Source organism: Falco punctatus (assembly GCF_963210335.1).
Source record: "Falco punctatus genome assembly, chromosome: 2".
In the NCBI taxonomy this organism is placed as follows: domain Eukaryota; kingdom Metazoa; phylum Chordata; class Aves; order Falconiformes; family Falconidae; genus Falco; species Falco punctatus.
Window position 1 is genome coordinate 80,299,221 of NC_137581.1, and position 16,108 is coordinate 80,315,328.

General features: G+C 44.6%; 1 protein-coding gene across 1 annotated transcript; it reads right to left on the minus strand.

The window, feature by feature from the left end:
• Positions 1-2,390: 2,390 nt before the first annotated feature.
• Positions 2,391-15,961, minus strand: SIK1 (salt inducible kinase 1). Its single transcript, XM_080376944.1, has 13 exons — positions 15,503-15,961; positions 14,365-14,481; positions 11,769-11,832; positions 11,405-11,566; positions 11,013-11,137; positions 10,774-10,897; positions 9,555-9,778; positions 9,165-9,314; positions 8,433-8,555; positions 7,958-8,183; positions 6,989-7,264; positions 6,220-6,451; positions 2,391-5,416 (listed from the first exon to the last, which is right to left on the minus strand). Exons 1-13 carry the CDS (start codon positions 15,653-15,655, stop codon positions 4,996-4,998), a joined length of 2,397 nt encoding a protein of 798 aa, XP_080233070.1. The 5' UTR covers positions 15,656-15,961; the 3' UTR covers positions 2,391-4,995.
• Between the last annotated feature and the right edge of the window lie 147 nt (positions 15,962-16,108).

Here is a 16,108-nt window from a genome sequence, read left to right on the forward strand (position 1 = left end):
ATTACTTTTATCATTGATTTAACTGTCACCACTAAAAGTAGTTAGCAGTCATGAAATAAGCCAGCAACTGTATTTGAAGCGATGTCCTCCCGAGGCACATCTTTCCTTTTATCAGTTCTTAAATTAATTCTCCTTCATTGCATGAAGCGTGCCTTATTCTCACTTTGCAGAATGAGTAAAACAGAAGTACTGATCACTTCTATCTCATGCACCATAATTTTCTACGCTCAACTGCTCTCCCTTCTGCCACTTCTCCTTTCCAGCTGACACAGGCCAAAATTACATGATTTATCCTTTCACCATGGGGAAGTCCTTTCCTCACTGAGGTGTGACTGCTGCTCTGGACGTAGCAAAGGAGAAGGTTGTGGGTCTGGGGACGAGTCACGCCTTGCCTGCCGGAGGGCAGGAGGAGAGGGTCAGGTGGGAATCCCTCGCTACCACAGCTGGACTACAGTGGCATCAGAGCGCTCGGCTTGGTGTCTGCACTCGGCTTGCTCCGTGCGAAAAATGTGTTTTTCATTGCTCCCAGTCTAGCAACTCCTGCCAGCTCCAAGCATTTCCTTTTTTTTAAAAAACAAGGGTTGATCATTCACTTTTGAGGCTGTGCTAAACTTGCCAGCATCTGTTCCATCTGAAAGGGGGGAAAACCACCAATCCCAGACTGGGAAAGAAAGGAAAAGGAACTAGGTACCAAGCTGTAATGTGAGAAATGAAGCCAAGAAAAACAGCATCTCAAGAGATATTAAAGACAAAAACAAACATGGTAAACAGGAGCAGACAGATTTCAGAGGAAAGGCAGGAAGACAGTGACTAAAGCACCAAAAGTGAAACAGTGTACACATGAAAACTGAGTCCAGAGTCCCAGGGTTTCTTTGTTCATGTTTTTCCTACCATTTCACAGAAATCATGATGCTGTCAAGATCCCTCTATACCCAAGGGTCAGTGATGTCAGTGAAAGCTGGTGGAGCTGCACTGATTTATATCCATTAAGAAGCAACTTTCCGAGACTTCCCAGAATTATTGAGGTTTAAAATAATGCCCTGAGAACCCAGATGAAAACAGCAGTTGTGATTATTCTTAAACCAGGTCATACTAAAAGCTAGATTTAAAATAATGATGAATACCTCCGTTATTTTTTAATAGTTGCAAAATTCCTAACTTTGGACGGTCACATTGAAAACACAACCCTGGAAAAACATGTGCAGGACACTTTTCTACCAGTTCAAGAGTCATGGCAAATGCATACAGAGCTCTACAAATTCCAGCTCAGCAAACTCCTTTAGAAAGCAAAATAAGTAAATACTATCTCTGTTGCCCCCAAGCTTTTAAGTTTTTGGCTTTACCTTTCCACCACTCTCCCCTTCCTTCAACACGTGATAGGTGGCTTTGAAAATAAAAACTTCAGAATAAGGATCCAAACTTTTTTCCAAAAAACCACTATTGTTCCTTGGGAAGAAAAAAATCCACCACCACCACCACCCTTTTTTTTTTTACTGTGTGGCAGGTTAAACTAGAGGTTGCAAATATTTAGTGGTCCCTTTGCAGGTGAAACCCTCCCCACCCTCACCCTAATTGCATGTGCAGAATCCAAAGCCTTCTATCGCTCACATGCTGTGTGCATGCCGGGCAGACACAGCGCAGGACTGTGCATGGAGCGCAAAGGAAACAGAGCGAAGCAGAACTGCAGAAGAGACTGAGGATGCGGTTCCACAATCTAGAGCGGCACGCTCAGCCTGGGCTTTCCCCCTCCAGCGCCACTTGTCGCAGCTCACGGGCGGCCACCCACCCTGCCGGGTGCTGTCGCTGGGGCGGAGGCGCATGGCAGCGCCGCAGCGGGCAGTCACAGCGAGAACCTCAGCTTGTTTCCAGCGAGCCCAGGCACCTCCCCAGCGCAGGGCAGCTGGCGCTGCACACACATTCCCAGGCTAGCTAAGCTTGTAGCTTTCCAGCATTTTTTAAATTCTCACATTATATTTCAAAGAAGAAAAGCCATCACCCCTGGAATCTTTCCCTCCCTCCCTCTTCCCCTTTGCTCATTGCTGCCTTAATCTCAGCTGGGGCCTGTTTCAGATGAAGGTGACACGGATGGAGTGCTCATCCGGTGACGACTAAATGATGCTTGACCATTTTCACTCTGTAGACCTCTCATACTGTCAGATTTTATAACCCGATTACTACAGACTTGGGTTAGATTCAGACAGATTGCCTACCAGCAAAAGGCTCAATATCCCATTATCAGATTTGTGAGCCCACCATTCCTCTTCATTTAGTATGTAATAGAAAGTGTCGTAATGTCCTATGGATTTAGCCTTTAAAATGAGTCTTAACTGTGCAAGTCATATGTATACATCGGGTGAAAACACTCCACAGAATCATATGCAGGGCAACAATTGTAAAACATTTTTTATTTAAATATTAAATAAAACACATCAACTAATCATTTTGGTGTACACCTCTCATTTTAACATAAGAAATAAAATGATTGCTCAGTCATGATAAAAAATAAACTATACATCTCAATTAAACCAATCACGTAGTGTCTTTAAATACCCTATTGCATTGCAGTCTGCAGAACAGCACTGTCAAGATATCTACAAAAAAACCCAAACTTTTAAAATGACCTCTTTCTGCTCCAGCAATAATTCCAAAGAGGTTCTACAGCAATTGGAAAAGAAAAAAAAAAAAAAAAACCAAAAAACAAACCAAACTGAACTATGAAAGTAAAGTGCTTGTCGTTGCTCAGGACAGGAAACAAAAGAAATCTGTCACCTTTTGATCCATGGCATTAAACATAACAAATATTGAAGAGGAAATTCTGCCTTTTAAGTATGTGTGCTACTCCTTACAAAACCGAAGGCAAAGTTGCTGTTTTGTGATGAGCTGGCTTCTTCTTGCCCTCCTCTCTAGCCATCTCCATGGTTTTGGGGTTGGTTTTTTTTTTTTGTTGTTTTTTTTTTTTTTAAACCACTACAAATGAGCATGAGACTTTGGTGTTTTCTCTGCTGCAAGGCACCACTCATTACCAGAAATTCAACTCATGCAATTTTCTCTCACTTTGAAGCTTCCAGACCAGGCAGCAGCAGTGGCAAGCTGGAGATGCACCAATATAGACACACAGATACAACACACAGATAAAGAGGTCATTTATAGAGAGCCACAGACAGAGCCACGTGACATCTTCAACCCTTCCTACTCCCACCAATTAACCTGGTCGATCTTTGGCTTTTTTCTTTTTTTTTAAAAAAAGCAAAACAAACAAAAAAACAGGTATCTATATTATTTGCAATGCGTAATACTGCAGGTTGCATGAAGCCAAGGTAACTTGAAGGCACCCTGTGTCACACTAGGGAGATGGGTCCTTTAAGCATTTAGACAGAATGCAGCTATTTTTTGACATTCAGATGGCAGCTTCCAGCCAAGCTGGCTCCCTGTTTGCTCACCTGCTTCCAAAGTTTGCACGCCCTACCTGACTCATTTCTGTAGGAGCACAGTCTGTTCTCCCCTTTGTATCTAAGCTTAACTTCTGTCGATACCGGCAGAAGCTTTGAAAAGGGAGTGGGTTTTTTACCAGAAACACAATATAAGCATATTACAAAATATAAAAAATAACTAGTGTTATATAGTTTTCTGCTTCCTATTTATATACATATACAGTGTTAAAAACCATACGAAAAAACACCTATCTAATCCAAAACCTCGTTTTGCTAATACGCCAAAAACAAACTAACCAAAAACACCCAAAGATTGTGCTGTTTTACTCACTTTTAATACAGTTTTGTTCAGAAATAGCTGTACTCCGTTAGAGTAGAATTCTGTTCTAGCCTATTCCTTTTGTCTTTGTCAGTATATAATTATAACCTCGATATTGCACATTTCCCCAAGAGTCAGTTCTGTTTGGACCCTGATAATGAAATGCATAAAAACATGATTAGCAGCGGAAATAACAACGTGCAGCACTAAGAAATACCCCTCAGGCAACTTTGTAGGCAACCTCCAGGAGGGCTTTTTAAAAAGAAAACCCTTCCCATCACCCCACCAGTACTAATGCTTCCCTCCTCAGTGCCTCTGCAAGAATAAGAAAAAACTTAAGTGTTTATAAAAAGATTCCTACAGATTATTCAGACCGACAAAATATATGCAAGTGTGCACGTGTGTATATGTATACACACACATACCACCCCCAAACAAACATCCCTGTGAAAGACCAGGCATTATGCAGTTTGGATCCTGATTATCAAGGGACAGATTTTCAATACATGACTTGCTTCTATACTAATTAGAAGGGCTTTTTAAGCTTTTCCAGCTGATGTATCAAGCAAGAAGTTCACAGTTTTCATTTGGAGTATACGTATCTGAGAGGTGTGGAATGGGGATGTTGGTTCCTTTAAATAACATGAGTGTTAAGAGGAGGAAAAAACCCCCCAACAAATGGCAATGCTTCCATTTTTGTCCTCTATGAATGCATAATGCTGCATGCCACTGGTTTTCTGTTTATTTTCTTTAAAAGAGGTAATCATCTTCACAAACCCATAAATGAATATTGTGAAAAAGGGAGGCTCTGGTCCCTTCTTTGAAAAGCCTCTCCCTGCTGTGTCACCACTACGGACAGCTGCTAATCTTGCATAACAGCAGAGCTGTATTGGTCTGACTTGAGTACAGTACCGAAGAGTTCTTCCCCACCACATCCCTCCCTGTCCCCACAAATGCCCCACCCATCCTCCCCATCATTATTTTTCCTTTAAAAAATTCAGTTTCTATTCATATTTGTTCAGTGCAAGAATAGTAGAAGCAAAAAGACATACATATTGCTTGTTTCAGTTCTATAAAGTTGCTAGCTTTCTGAGCCAGACAGCCTCTTCACATACTTTGAAATTTATTGCTTCTGAGAGTCCCTCGTCCACACAACACCAGCCAGCCATGGACCCGCACACGCCACGGAACAGTGGTGAAAGTTCTTTGCAACAAGAGCAGCGTGAGCTGTAGCAGCCAGGGCTCTCATTTGACCAGGACGAACTTCCCTAGCTGGTTGGAAGTCAGGTCCTCCATCTCACAATCCCCGTGCTGCAGAGTGACAGCGTCATAGCTTGGAGACTGCACAGAGAAACTCTGCTGCTGAGAGAAGGTGGTGCCAACTGGAGAAACATTGCTGCTGATGTACAGGTGTGTGTCTAAAAGGTGAGCTGCTGAGGACACCGGTGACACGCTGACACCAAAGAAATGAGGTTGGAGCAGTTGGCTGTTGCCAGCAAAGGCTAGCTCAAATGAGTTCTCCCTTTGTAGCTCTGACAACAGAAGAGAATTGGATGCTTTGCAGGTACCTACGCTATCAGAGGAGGGGACGCCATTTGTTGCAGATGTTTGAGCAGTCTGGGGACAAGCTGTCTGGAGTAGCTGGTGATGCTGGAGCTGGAGCATTCTGAACAAAAGCCAAGGGTGGAAGAGGTTAATTTGCGCTGCTAGGATGGTTTAATGTTTTTCTTCCTCCTTTCTTGCCCCTAACACTGACCATAACTTTCCCCTTTGTTTCCTCCTCTCTATCAAACCTCTCCTTATCCAGCCAGTACAATTAAAGCAGGCTGACCATGCCAGGTCAACATGTTTTCACTTGGCTTCTCCTCACGTTGGAGAGGGCGACTATCACCAGAAAGTTATCTAGTCACCATTTGGCCTGCTAATAATAGATGTTCTAGAGACAACGTGTGCAGATAAACCAGAAACTCAATTTTCCATCTTGCTTCTATGGGAATGAAGAGGTGCCACCACACATGACATTTGAGGCCACTGGAACTGTGCCTCCTTTGTGGGCTGTAACTTTTCCAAATTACAAGGTCTCACTTCCTTGCCATGGGAAAATTACAGGAGGAGGCAGAGGAGGAAAGAAAGCATTCCCAAAACTAACAAAGAAAAACACAGCTTGCAATGGGGAGAAGTAATGTTTTCCCCCACAGTACCAAACTGCTTCTCAATTCAGCAACCTTCAAATATTTGGATGTCGAGATTTTTAAGTGGAACTGCACGTCCTGTGTTATGTATGCCAGTGCAGGAAGCCACAAAAGGAAACCAAGCAGTTTATCTGCTGCCACACAGCAAAGATGGAGGATAGGAATCCCCAGAGACCAAACTCCTCAACTTCTTTTGCTACGTTTACTCCTCCTTGCTTGCCCCTAACCAAAGTAAACCCAACAAAACCAGCAAAACTCCTTCTGGCCAGCTTCTCACCTCTGCTGCTGTAGCACCTCCTCCAGGAGGCTTCTTCCCTCTCTGCTGCTCCCACTGCTGCTGTACATGCAGGTGTTCGGCTGTGTGTGTTGGAAAGGGCTCATGGCACTCCTTGCTGCCCGAGATGAGGAGGACTGACACACCTGCCGAGCAAAGCCTTTGATTTTATTCAAGCCGAGAAAACCCTTGGCTCGAGCGTTCTTCCGCAGCTGCTGCCTAAAAGCCTTCAAGCCTGTGGGACATGAGCAAAAGAAATGCACTTTAATCCTCCTTAGCATTTGCCTAGGAGCCTACTTTACAGATCAGCCTTTCTGGGCAGCTGCCTTCATTTGCGTGAGAACTGTGCTAGAAAAGAGTGTGACTCTTCAGTTCAGCTCACCCCTCTGCCTGATGGACACAGCAAAATTTATGTAATGGAACAGGGTTTGGGACACCAAGGACACATGCACAGCAAAGCAGAAATCTGATAGAAATCATGATGCTGTGCACTCCGTATTTGAGAAGAAAGACGGAGCCTGCTATCTCACTCATGGCAGCAGAAATATCTTCATGGGCAGGCTGAATCACCATCCGAGAACGTCTCACCTAAGCACCTTCCTCAGGGCATCCAACCCTCCCTCAGGGACTGTGAATACAAGAGGCAGACTATCCAGGTGGCTGGCCTCAGCATAACACTAACACAGGCCAGCAAGTACCTCTGCATGCTACCCTTTTCTAGTGGCAGTTGGAAGGGTGCAATTCCCCAGCAATAAAGCAAGGAAGACATTACCTTGAGTTAATGAGGTATCAGATGCTCGTCTTCCTTCTTGGAAACTGACAGGCAGGAGAGAAGCACCTCCCATGCAGCCCTGGGCTTGTAACACCGGAGCATCAGACTGGGAAGCTAGGAAGGGCGACGTCATCCTAGCTGTGGCTGGGCTCCCCGTCATTACTTGACCTGCCAAACAGCCGCTCAGGGCCACCGAGCTGTCATTTGAAGATGAAGTAAGGCAGCTGTCTGAACTAGTTCCCTCTGTGGGGCTTGCAGAAGAGGAAATGACTATACCTACAGAGGGGAAGGAAGGAGAGAAAGAGCATTCCCAAGATGAGTATGGGAAAGAACAAACATGACATCAGAGCCTTCTGCCCACCTACACTGGCACTAATAAGCAGCTGCAAGCTAGCAAGGTGTCTAACAACTTGTGTTGTCGCAGGGCTTGACTCCAGCAGGGGGTCATCAACGAATAACCTAGGTTTGGGCTCCCATCCAGCTGGCAAGCCTCTGCCAGCAACTCCAGCATCACCAGGCTATGCTAGATCAGGCCTACAGTATTGCTTTAGCACAACAGCTCTGACACAGGATTACTGCTTTGTGAACAGTTTTGTTTGCTCCTTTAGTTCACAGGGTCTGGGTGTGTACCAAATATAGTCAGTGATAACTTTTTTTTAAATTCAGATGCCCCCACCCCTACAATGGCAGAAATAAGCAGAAAAGGGTTATGTCCTGCTTATGAGAATGCTCTCCTCTATAGTGATCTAGATCAAATACAACAGTGCAACTTCTCTGCCTTTGGGGCCATGCCTATTTACAGGAAGACAGAACTGGGGAGAGCAGAGTACAGACCTCTTTTCTGGGCTCTCCTATCCCAGTCAAGGTCAAATCAGGCCATGCTCCCCAGGCATTTGTCCACTATGGCGGTCCTTCTCTGTTCTTTTACTTTAACTATGGAAACACTTCACCTCTCCCAGACTTACTTACATGGAGGGGCATGCTGATAGAAATGAGTGGTCACTTCGGCCAGTGTGTGCCTCCTGCTGGTGTTGCTAGGGATGCGGATAGGGTGGTCATATGCCTTAATTTCATCTTCCAACTCCTTCTCTTGCCTTACTTCTTCACTAATGGTGGTTTCCAGCAGGCTATTGGGGGAGATGGAGCGGTTCCGGAAGAGCCCGTTGAAGTTGGGATCCACAGGAAAAAACAGAGGCTGCAAAACATGTCAGATTACAGATGGAAGGGTCTTTCACTTATTTCTGCACTACCTTTTAATACTCTTCATAGACCTGTGGCATGTCTTCACTAGGCCAATTATTTAAGAGGCTACTACAACAACATGCCCAAATGCCAAACAGAAGATTGGAGGGAGAGAATAAGAGTCACAACTCCTATTGGTTTGGACTGGCAGACCAACACAAAAAAAAAAAAATTAACACACAGTTTAGCTGAGAATACCAACCTGTAATGGATTGCTCATGTCACAGTCCATTTCTGCCTGCAAGGATGGCTGAATCAGGCTCTGAGGTTGCTGGTAAAGCAGAGATGATCGCAGGGTTTCACTAGTGAGACTGTCCTGAGGCATCTGGAGGGAGAGAGCAATGCACAGAAGCCATCACATACACCACAATTCAACATGACTTTTCAGATACTGGAGGCTCAAGGAATTTCAGAGCCACCTTCCACACAAGCTTTCTCCATGTACTTTCTATGAAAATGAACAAAGCCTTTCAATGCCAACACAAACACAGAACTCCTCTTAAACTGGGCAATTTAACTGGAAGTACAATTTGAGAGCACATTTTAAAGGGGGTAGGGGTGAGGAAAAGAAAAAGAATGACAGAAAAACACACAAACTCATGTAGTACTTCTGAGAAACCTACGTAGTATGTAATGAAGAAGTGTAACCCATCCATGCCTAAGAGGGCAAATTTCCATGAGAAGCCTAATCTTCTGACTCATTGACCTGCACTGGAGGTAGACTATTTGACCCACAGTCACTTCTTAGGAAACAGGTCATGAGTATTCTATCAGCCTCCTGTTGAGGAATAGTAGGCTGTTTCCTATCAGAGGGCACCAATATCAGAAGTGGTTTTCAGGAGCCTGAGAGCTACCATCTTCTATTCTGCTGTAGCAAGGGGCAGAAAAAAAAGAGAGCCAACGGAGCTTTCCAGTAAGTGATCCTCTTCCTTACCTCAACATTGCTGATCTCGGAGCTCCTCGGCCTTTGCTGACGGCCAGTTGCTGGACGACTTGATAGCTGGCTGCTTCGATACTCCTTGAGGCGCTCCAAGAGCAGGTAATAAATTGCGGCAAAATGGTTGTAGCTGCTGTTTTGCAGAGACTAGAAGACATTGAAAAGACTCTTGAGTTACAAGTAACTAAGGATGTAAGCAGCCAAAATTCATCACTGAGGCCTCATAAAAGCATACTCAAAAAATAAGTAAAAATCTGGAAGGGCAGTGAAGATTTTACTGTACTGTCACACTGGATCAAGGCTAGTCACTGAACGACGTATATATGACTGCACCATTGGCATTCTGGCAGTCACAGAAGATGTGTCTACGGGGCAAGAACTCCTCACCTCAACAGTTCTCTGCCTGTCGATGCCAAGTGTCTGCATGATCCCAAGGACCTGCTCATTGTAGTCACCCAGGTTGGAGTTGTAGTTTTGCATGGAGAAGGACAAAGACTGCTGCTGTTGAAGAGAGGGGTCAGCTTGCATCCACTTGTGTTGCTTTATTTGGGAAATGGTTATTCGCTTGGTTGGGTCCACAACCAACATCCGTCGGATTAGTGTTTCACAGTCTGGATGACAAAGACAAACTTATGAGCAAGGGGTAAAAATAACAGCCCAGCCCCAGGTCACTGCTAAGAAACCTTCCCAGCAACGGCATTGATGTCTATGAAAACAGGAATTGAAGGTTTCCGAGCAGCTGATGGCTAATCTGACTACCAGATATTCAAAACAGCACAAGAAACGTCCACATAATTTCACAAAAGCAACACGTCACTGCAGGAAATGAAGCTGTACTGGATACTGGCACTGGTGGCCTTGCACCTTGTAGGAGAGCTAGTTTTGAGTGGATGCAGGTTTAATCATGTTTACATCCACTTAAAATAGGTCAGAATTTAGTACAGAACCCCACCACATGCAACTTCCTGGTCCATATATACTGTTTATTTGTTTATAACCAAGGAGTCACAGCCATTCAGGGCTTTAACTGATAAAGGTCAGACTTGAAAAGATACTCTTCGCTTTAAGACAGAGGCACATTCGCTTGTTTTCAAATCCAAATCAGAGAGGTGATAATACTCTTCAGTTCCTTTTTCTCACCAGACTGTTGGGAGTGCTCAAGAAACATGCTAAGCCCCACTGTTGCTGCTTCCCTTGACAGCATAGCTGCACTGAAATATACCCCTTCTGCATAGTTGAAATATCTTAGAAGAACTACACCCTTCTCAGCACTGCAGGCTAGTCTCATTAAAACCCTGTTTTCACTGTTTTGTGAGTGACTATTTCTCCAGCTAGGGTGTCAAGTATTTTTGTAATCTACAGGGACACTCTAAGGAAGGGAACGACAGCCTTTTAGATGCACCATAAAGCAGATCCCAGAAAAGCAAACACGTGCAACCAGCCCCACAACTATAAGCGCTGCCCTACAGAAATTACTGAATACACGAAGACACAGTGATTACCAGCTGCAAAACCAGTTCCATCCATCATTGTCCCAGGAAGGAACGGGACAGCTACTGCTTTATTTGTAGCCCCTTTTCTAACATTAAGGATCTGAAAAATGTACCTTCGGACATGAAGTAAGGGATGCGGAACCGCCCCTCCAGCACTCTTTGCCTCAGGGTTGGTAAATTGGGTCCATCAAAAGGCAGAGAACCACAGACAAGGACATACAGCACCACCCCAAGGCTCTGTCAATAGAAAACAGCAAGCACGTGTGAGTGACTCCAGTAGAAGCAATGATTTTGACAGCCAATGGACCCTCACAAAGTGTGAAATGCGATTTCTAAGGAATATCAAGCTCACCCATATATCAAGATGAGGTCCTTCATATTCTTTGCCTTCAAAAACTTCTGGAGCTGCATAGGGTGGGCTTCCACACCAAGTGGAGAGGGGCTCTCCCGACTTGTAGAAGTTTCCAAAGCCAAAGTCTGAAATGAAGGTAAAAGTCCAGGGTAAGACATTATTCATCCACATACTAATATTTCAGAAGTAGCAAAAAATGGAGAAAAGGGAGCAGATATATTGTTTTTTTCTCAGACTATTCATTAAAGTTATTCTCTTTTGTCCTGAGGAAGATCAGTAACACTTGTTTTGTTTTCAGTTACCATAACTACATTTATAGGATCATCCTAGGGAGACTGCATTTGACTACATGTCTAATACTGTTTATAGAGTAACCATGCATTTCTTATTACCTGCTAACTTGATATTCATGTTAGCATCTAGCAGAAGGTTCTCTGTTTTGAGATCCCTGTGCACGATGTGGTGGCTGTGACAATATTCCACGGCTGAAAGAATCTGCCAGAACTTCTTCCGTGCCTCACTTTCACTTAAGTGCCCATTGGAAGTCAGATGATCTGCAAGACAAAATAAAAGAGGGATGAGACTTGGACACACCTGAAAGAAATTTTTCATAATCCTGCAGGTGCTGCACTCACTGTTTGACAGCTGACAATGCCAGCCCTGGATTTTTAATCAGACAATAGATGTATTTCTCAGGAATTACAAGAACAAAGCCATGGTTTCTAAATCTAATTAGCTCTGTCAGTGAGGACTTACCAAACATTTCTCCATTCTTTGCAAACTCTGTAACAATGTAAAGCATATCCTTTGTCTCCATAACCTGTGAAGACACCAGAGGACATGCTTTAAAAAAATGCAGACTTCTGTAGTTTCATTCATTCATTTTTCTATGCGTATTGTCAAACACATCAGTTCAATTATTTACTTGCAGCAGCAGCAGTTGATTTTGCACCACAGTGTTCCTTCCATCAAAGTGGTAATGAAAGAGATAAAAAATCAATGCTTATGTGCCTACAATACACAATGGTTCCCATGCCGTTGTTGTTCTTCTCACCATTACCATGCCACCTAATCTCCATAAGATAACTGACGAGCATTTCAATCATTTCCTACCCTTCCCGGATTTCCTTTTTTGTTAAAATATGTACGTATAATTTAACAATTCATTTGATATATTTTGAACATTCAAAGATACTTAAAAGTTTATATAAAGTCATCTTTGTTTCAAGGCTGGCAGGTACTCAGATCAGGAGAGATAGTTGCAACTTGGACAAATCAAGAAGCAGTATCAAATACCCCACTCCCATCTGGTCTTGGCTGGGGACATGGCAAGCCTCCCATGCAACCGACAATAGGTTGCTGTTTGTGTAACAGCAGTGCTTGATGCACATCAACAACTGTCAATATATTACCCAGTATTCACCTATCAAACTAGTATCGACTTCCTTTGACACTTGATATTTTTTTCATTTGGAGGAGGAAAAGAAAAAAAAAGAACTAAAACTGAAACAATGAATGAGAAATGCTGAGCATTTCCAAATTATTCTTCAGTTACTATGCACTTCTTTCAAATGTTGCATTTCAGATTTTAAAATACAACTTTTCCCAGGAATTGGACCCTCAAGGAGCAGATTATTTTGTTTTGGAAGCAGAAGGCTCACAACAGGTTAACAATCAAAAAAACATCAATACTACTCCAAAGGCTGTAATTTCCAGGCTCCTAACATGTAACTTTTTTCAAAGACTCTTGTCCCCCCCTCACGACAAGTACACACAGACACGAAATGAAAATAAACAAACAGGGAGCAAAGGAAGAGAGGTTCCCAGTCTAAAAAACTGAAGGAAAGTGTTCTGGGAAAGTTGCCAGCTGGATGAAATTAAGACGCCCTGCTGAAACTAAAACAATGATGAAATAATACAAGAACACACACCCTACATTGGTATGTCATCTAATTCCATCCCTGCTTCTCAGCCTCCACCAAACAGGTAAAGCATCAGTTACAACAACAAAGAAAACTTCACTGAAAAGAAATTATGGTCCACTACCAACGTCATTCACTCCATCAAGTGAAGTGGTTCAACCAGATGGAATTTAACCTGCTTTTCTAAAAGCTTCAAAATAGTATTTTCACCCACATCATTCCACTGAAATGAAATCAACCAAACTGTTAGAATGTTTCTATATATCCTATACTGCCCTATGGGCAACAATGATGTCAGATGTTAACACAGAATAATTTTTGTTATGATGGTTAATACTATAAATATCAAGCACTTCATGTGTGTCAAGGTCTTTAAAAATAATGCCTCGCCTAACCACCTGCCTTACTGGCTCTTCAGCCTTACACGTTAATTAAACTTTTTTTTTCTTTTTTTTTTTTTTTTTTAAAAGCTAACAAACCCAACGGTAAAATTGCACCTGATAATAGTGTTTACTACTGCATACGGACTTTCAGACCTGCTGCTTCATCCATCTATTCCACTCACTCGCCTGCCCTTCTAGATAGGTCCAGACAGACTGCGATACCTCATCTTTTTCTTAAATCCACATGGCACTATTTAAGATGATTAAGAGGAACTTACACCAAATGCTAATTAGATCGAATATTTCGAATTTGCAAAGCAGACCTTACTCACTAAACAGATGTGACCCTGTTTTCTGTACAACACATTAATTTGTTCCTACTGTTAAAAATACCCATCAGCACAGAAACTGAACAAATCTAAACTAAAATTCATGTTGTGACACTCTACAAGGGGAAAGATATTTAAAATTCACTTTCAAAATTAAACAAACTGGATCAGAGTAAGCAAACAGGTCATTTTTTGATACACTCTAAAATACCAACATTTACCAGCTTTTTCTTTCCTACTTAAGTTAGAATTCTAATTCTTAGATTAGATTTCTACTTAAATTTTTTACTATTTGAAATCCTTTCCATTTATGGCAAACTCAACTTTTGTGCTTTCTTCTCTGCTATCCTACAATGAGTTTAAGTCTTCCTCTTATCAAAAGCACGTTAGAAGTTCCAGTCCTCTAAACTGGAAAAACAGATGAGCTGGGAAAGGCAAGTTAATCACAGAAGTTGAGATAAACAGTGCCCCGACCTGAAACAAACTCTAGTCTGGTTTTAACTGTAAATTATACAGTGCACTTTGTCAAAAAGTTGTCTAATGTACCAGACTCCTGTTCAGAAAATGATCACTTTTTTTTTAAAAAAGTTTCATTTAAGGGCATTTCAATAAGTATTCCAATATGCATTCTTTGCAAATACTTGATGTAAAATCATGTGCAAGAGAAGAGCACAAACATATTTCATCTGCGTGCTGCACTTCAAAGCTGACCTCTTACCTGATATAGCTTGATAATGTGGGGATGATTCAAAAGCTTCATTATCTGAACTTCTCTATAAATCTTCTCCAAGTTGCTTGGGTCTAACCTTGTTTTGTCTATTATTTTTATTGCAACCTGCAAATTTAAAAAAATAATAAAATAAAACAACCCCAGATATTACAAAACAGATTACTGTCAAGATCTCTCAAAAGAGGAAAAAAAAAAAACAAACCGACACATACACCCTGCCAGCACACACACACACAAGTCACAAAACCCAAGTAAAGTATCTTGTAAAGTACAGGCTTGACAAAGCTGATTCCCTTTTTCTGAACTGCACAGAAATCACGACACAGAACATTTTCATTTTTGTTTTCTGCGTCAAAGGATTACACATAAAGTAGTGAACAGAACTGCAAAAATTAGCACTGGCCAGGGTTTAAATCTTTTAATCCATCCCATGCCAGTGAAAAACAGATTCCTGTAACGGACTATTTTCTGCTGTAGTGACTGATACAATACTGACTTGCACCAGAAATATAAACACGGTTGCATGCCCATTGATAAATTATTTCTGCAAATAACACCGCAACTTCTTTGTTCTTGACACATACACGTTGAATGAAAAAATTAAACCCATCTACGGTCTTCAAAAGACCCTTAATTTGTTGGACTTTTTAGCGTACTGAGAAGGCACAATTCAACGACGCCACCGTAACACTCGGAAATGGTATTTTCTTGTACGTTCACGCTCGGTTTTAATTTTACTTAAACTGTTGAAGCCACCAGGAAAACTTGCAGCTCCCACCAACAGCCGCATCCAGCCCGCCGGACGTTTTTGCAAAGCTGGGCCGCCGCGCCGCGCGCTTCCCGCGCCGGCTTCACCTCACCCAGCGCGCGGCGCCGGCCCGGCGGGCGGGAGGCTCCCGGGTCCCCTCCCGGCTCCCCGCTCCCGGCTCCCCGCTACCCGCTCCCGGCCCGGCGGGCGGGAGGCTCCCGGGTCCCGCTCCCGGCTCCCCGCTACCCGCTCCCGGCCCGGCGGGCGGGAGGCTCCCGGGTCCCCGCTCCCGGGTCCCCGCTCCCGGGTCCCCGCTCCCGGCCCGGCGGGCGGGAGGCTCCCGGGTCCCGCTCCAGCAGCCCCGTCCCCCGCACCCACCTGCGTTTTGGTCACCCTGTGCCTGGCCAGTTTGACCACCGCGAAGTTGCCCTTTCCCAAGGTCCTCTCGATGTCGTAGAAGCCGACTCGCAGGGGCCGCTGCTGGGCTTGCCCGGCCGCGGGCAGGGCGGCGTACTCTGACATGATCACCATGGCTCAGGCGGTGGCGGGCAGTGCACGCCGCGCCTAGGAGGGCAGCATCCGCGCCGCCCCGGGGACGCGGGCGCTCGCACCTGCACCGAGACGGCACCGCACCGCGTCAGCCCCGCCCGCCGCCGGGCCCCTCACAACTCGCCGGGCTTCTTCCCCGGCCCCGTCCGGCGCCCGCGGCAGCGCCGGCCCCGCTCGCCCACCGCCGGCCGCTGCCTGACGGGCGGAGCGGCCGTGGAGCCGCCGTACCTGGCGGGCGGGCGCTGCGGCTGCCGGCGCCGGGCTCTGCCGCCGCGGCGGGGTGTGCGCGCGAGGGTGTGCGTGAGTGTGCGCGTGTGCGTGTGTGTGTGCGCGCCGGGGGGCAGGCGGGAGCACGCGGGATGTCCCGGCCCCCCCCACCCCCCGCCTCCCCGCCCCGCTCCGCCGGCCCCCCGACACGCACACCCCGCCCTCCCT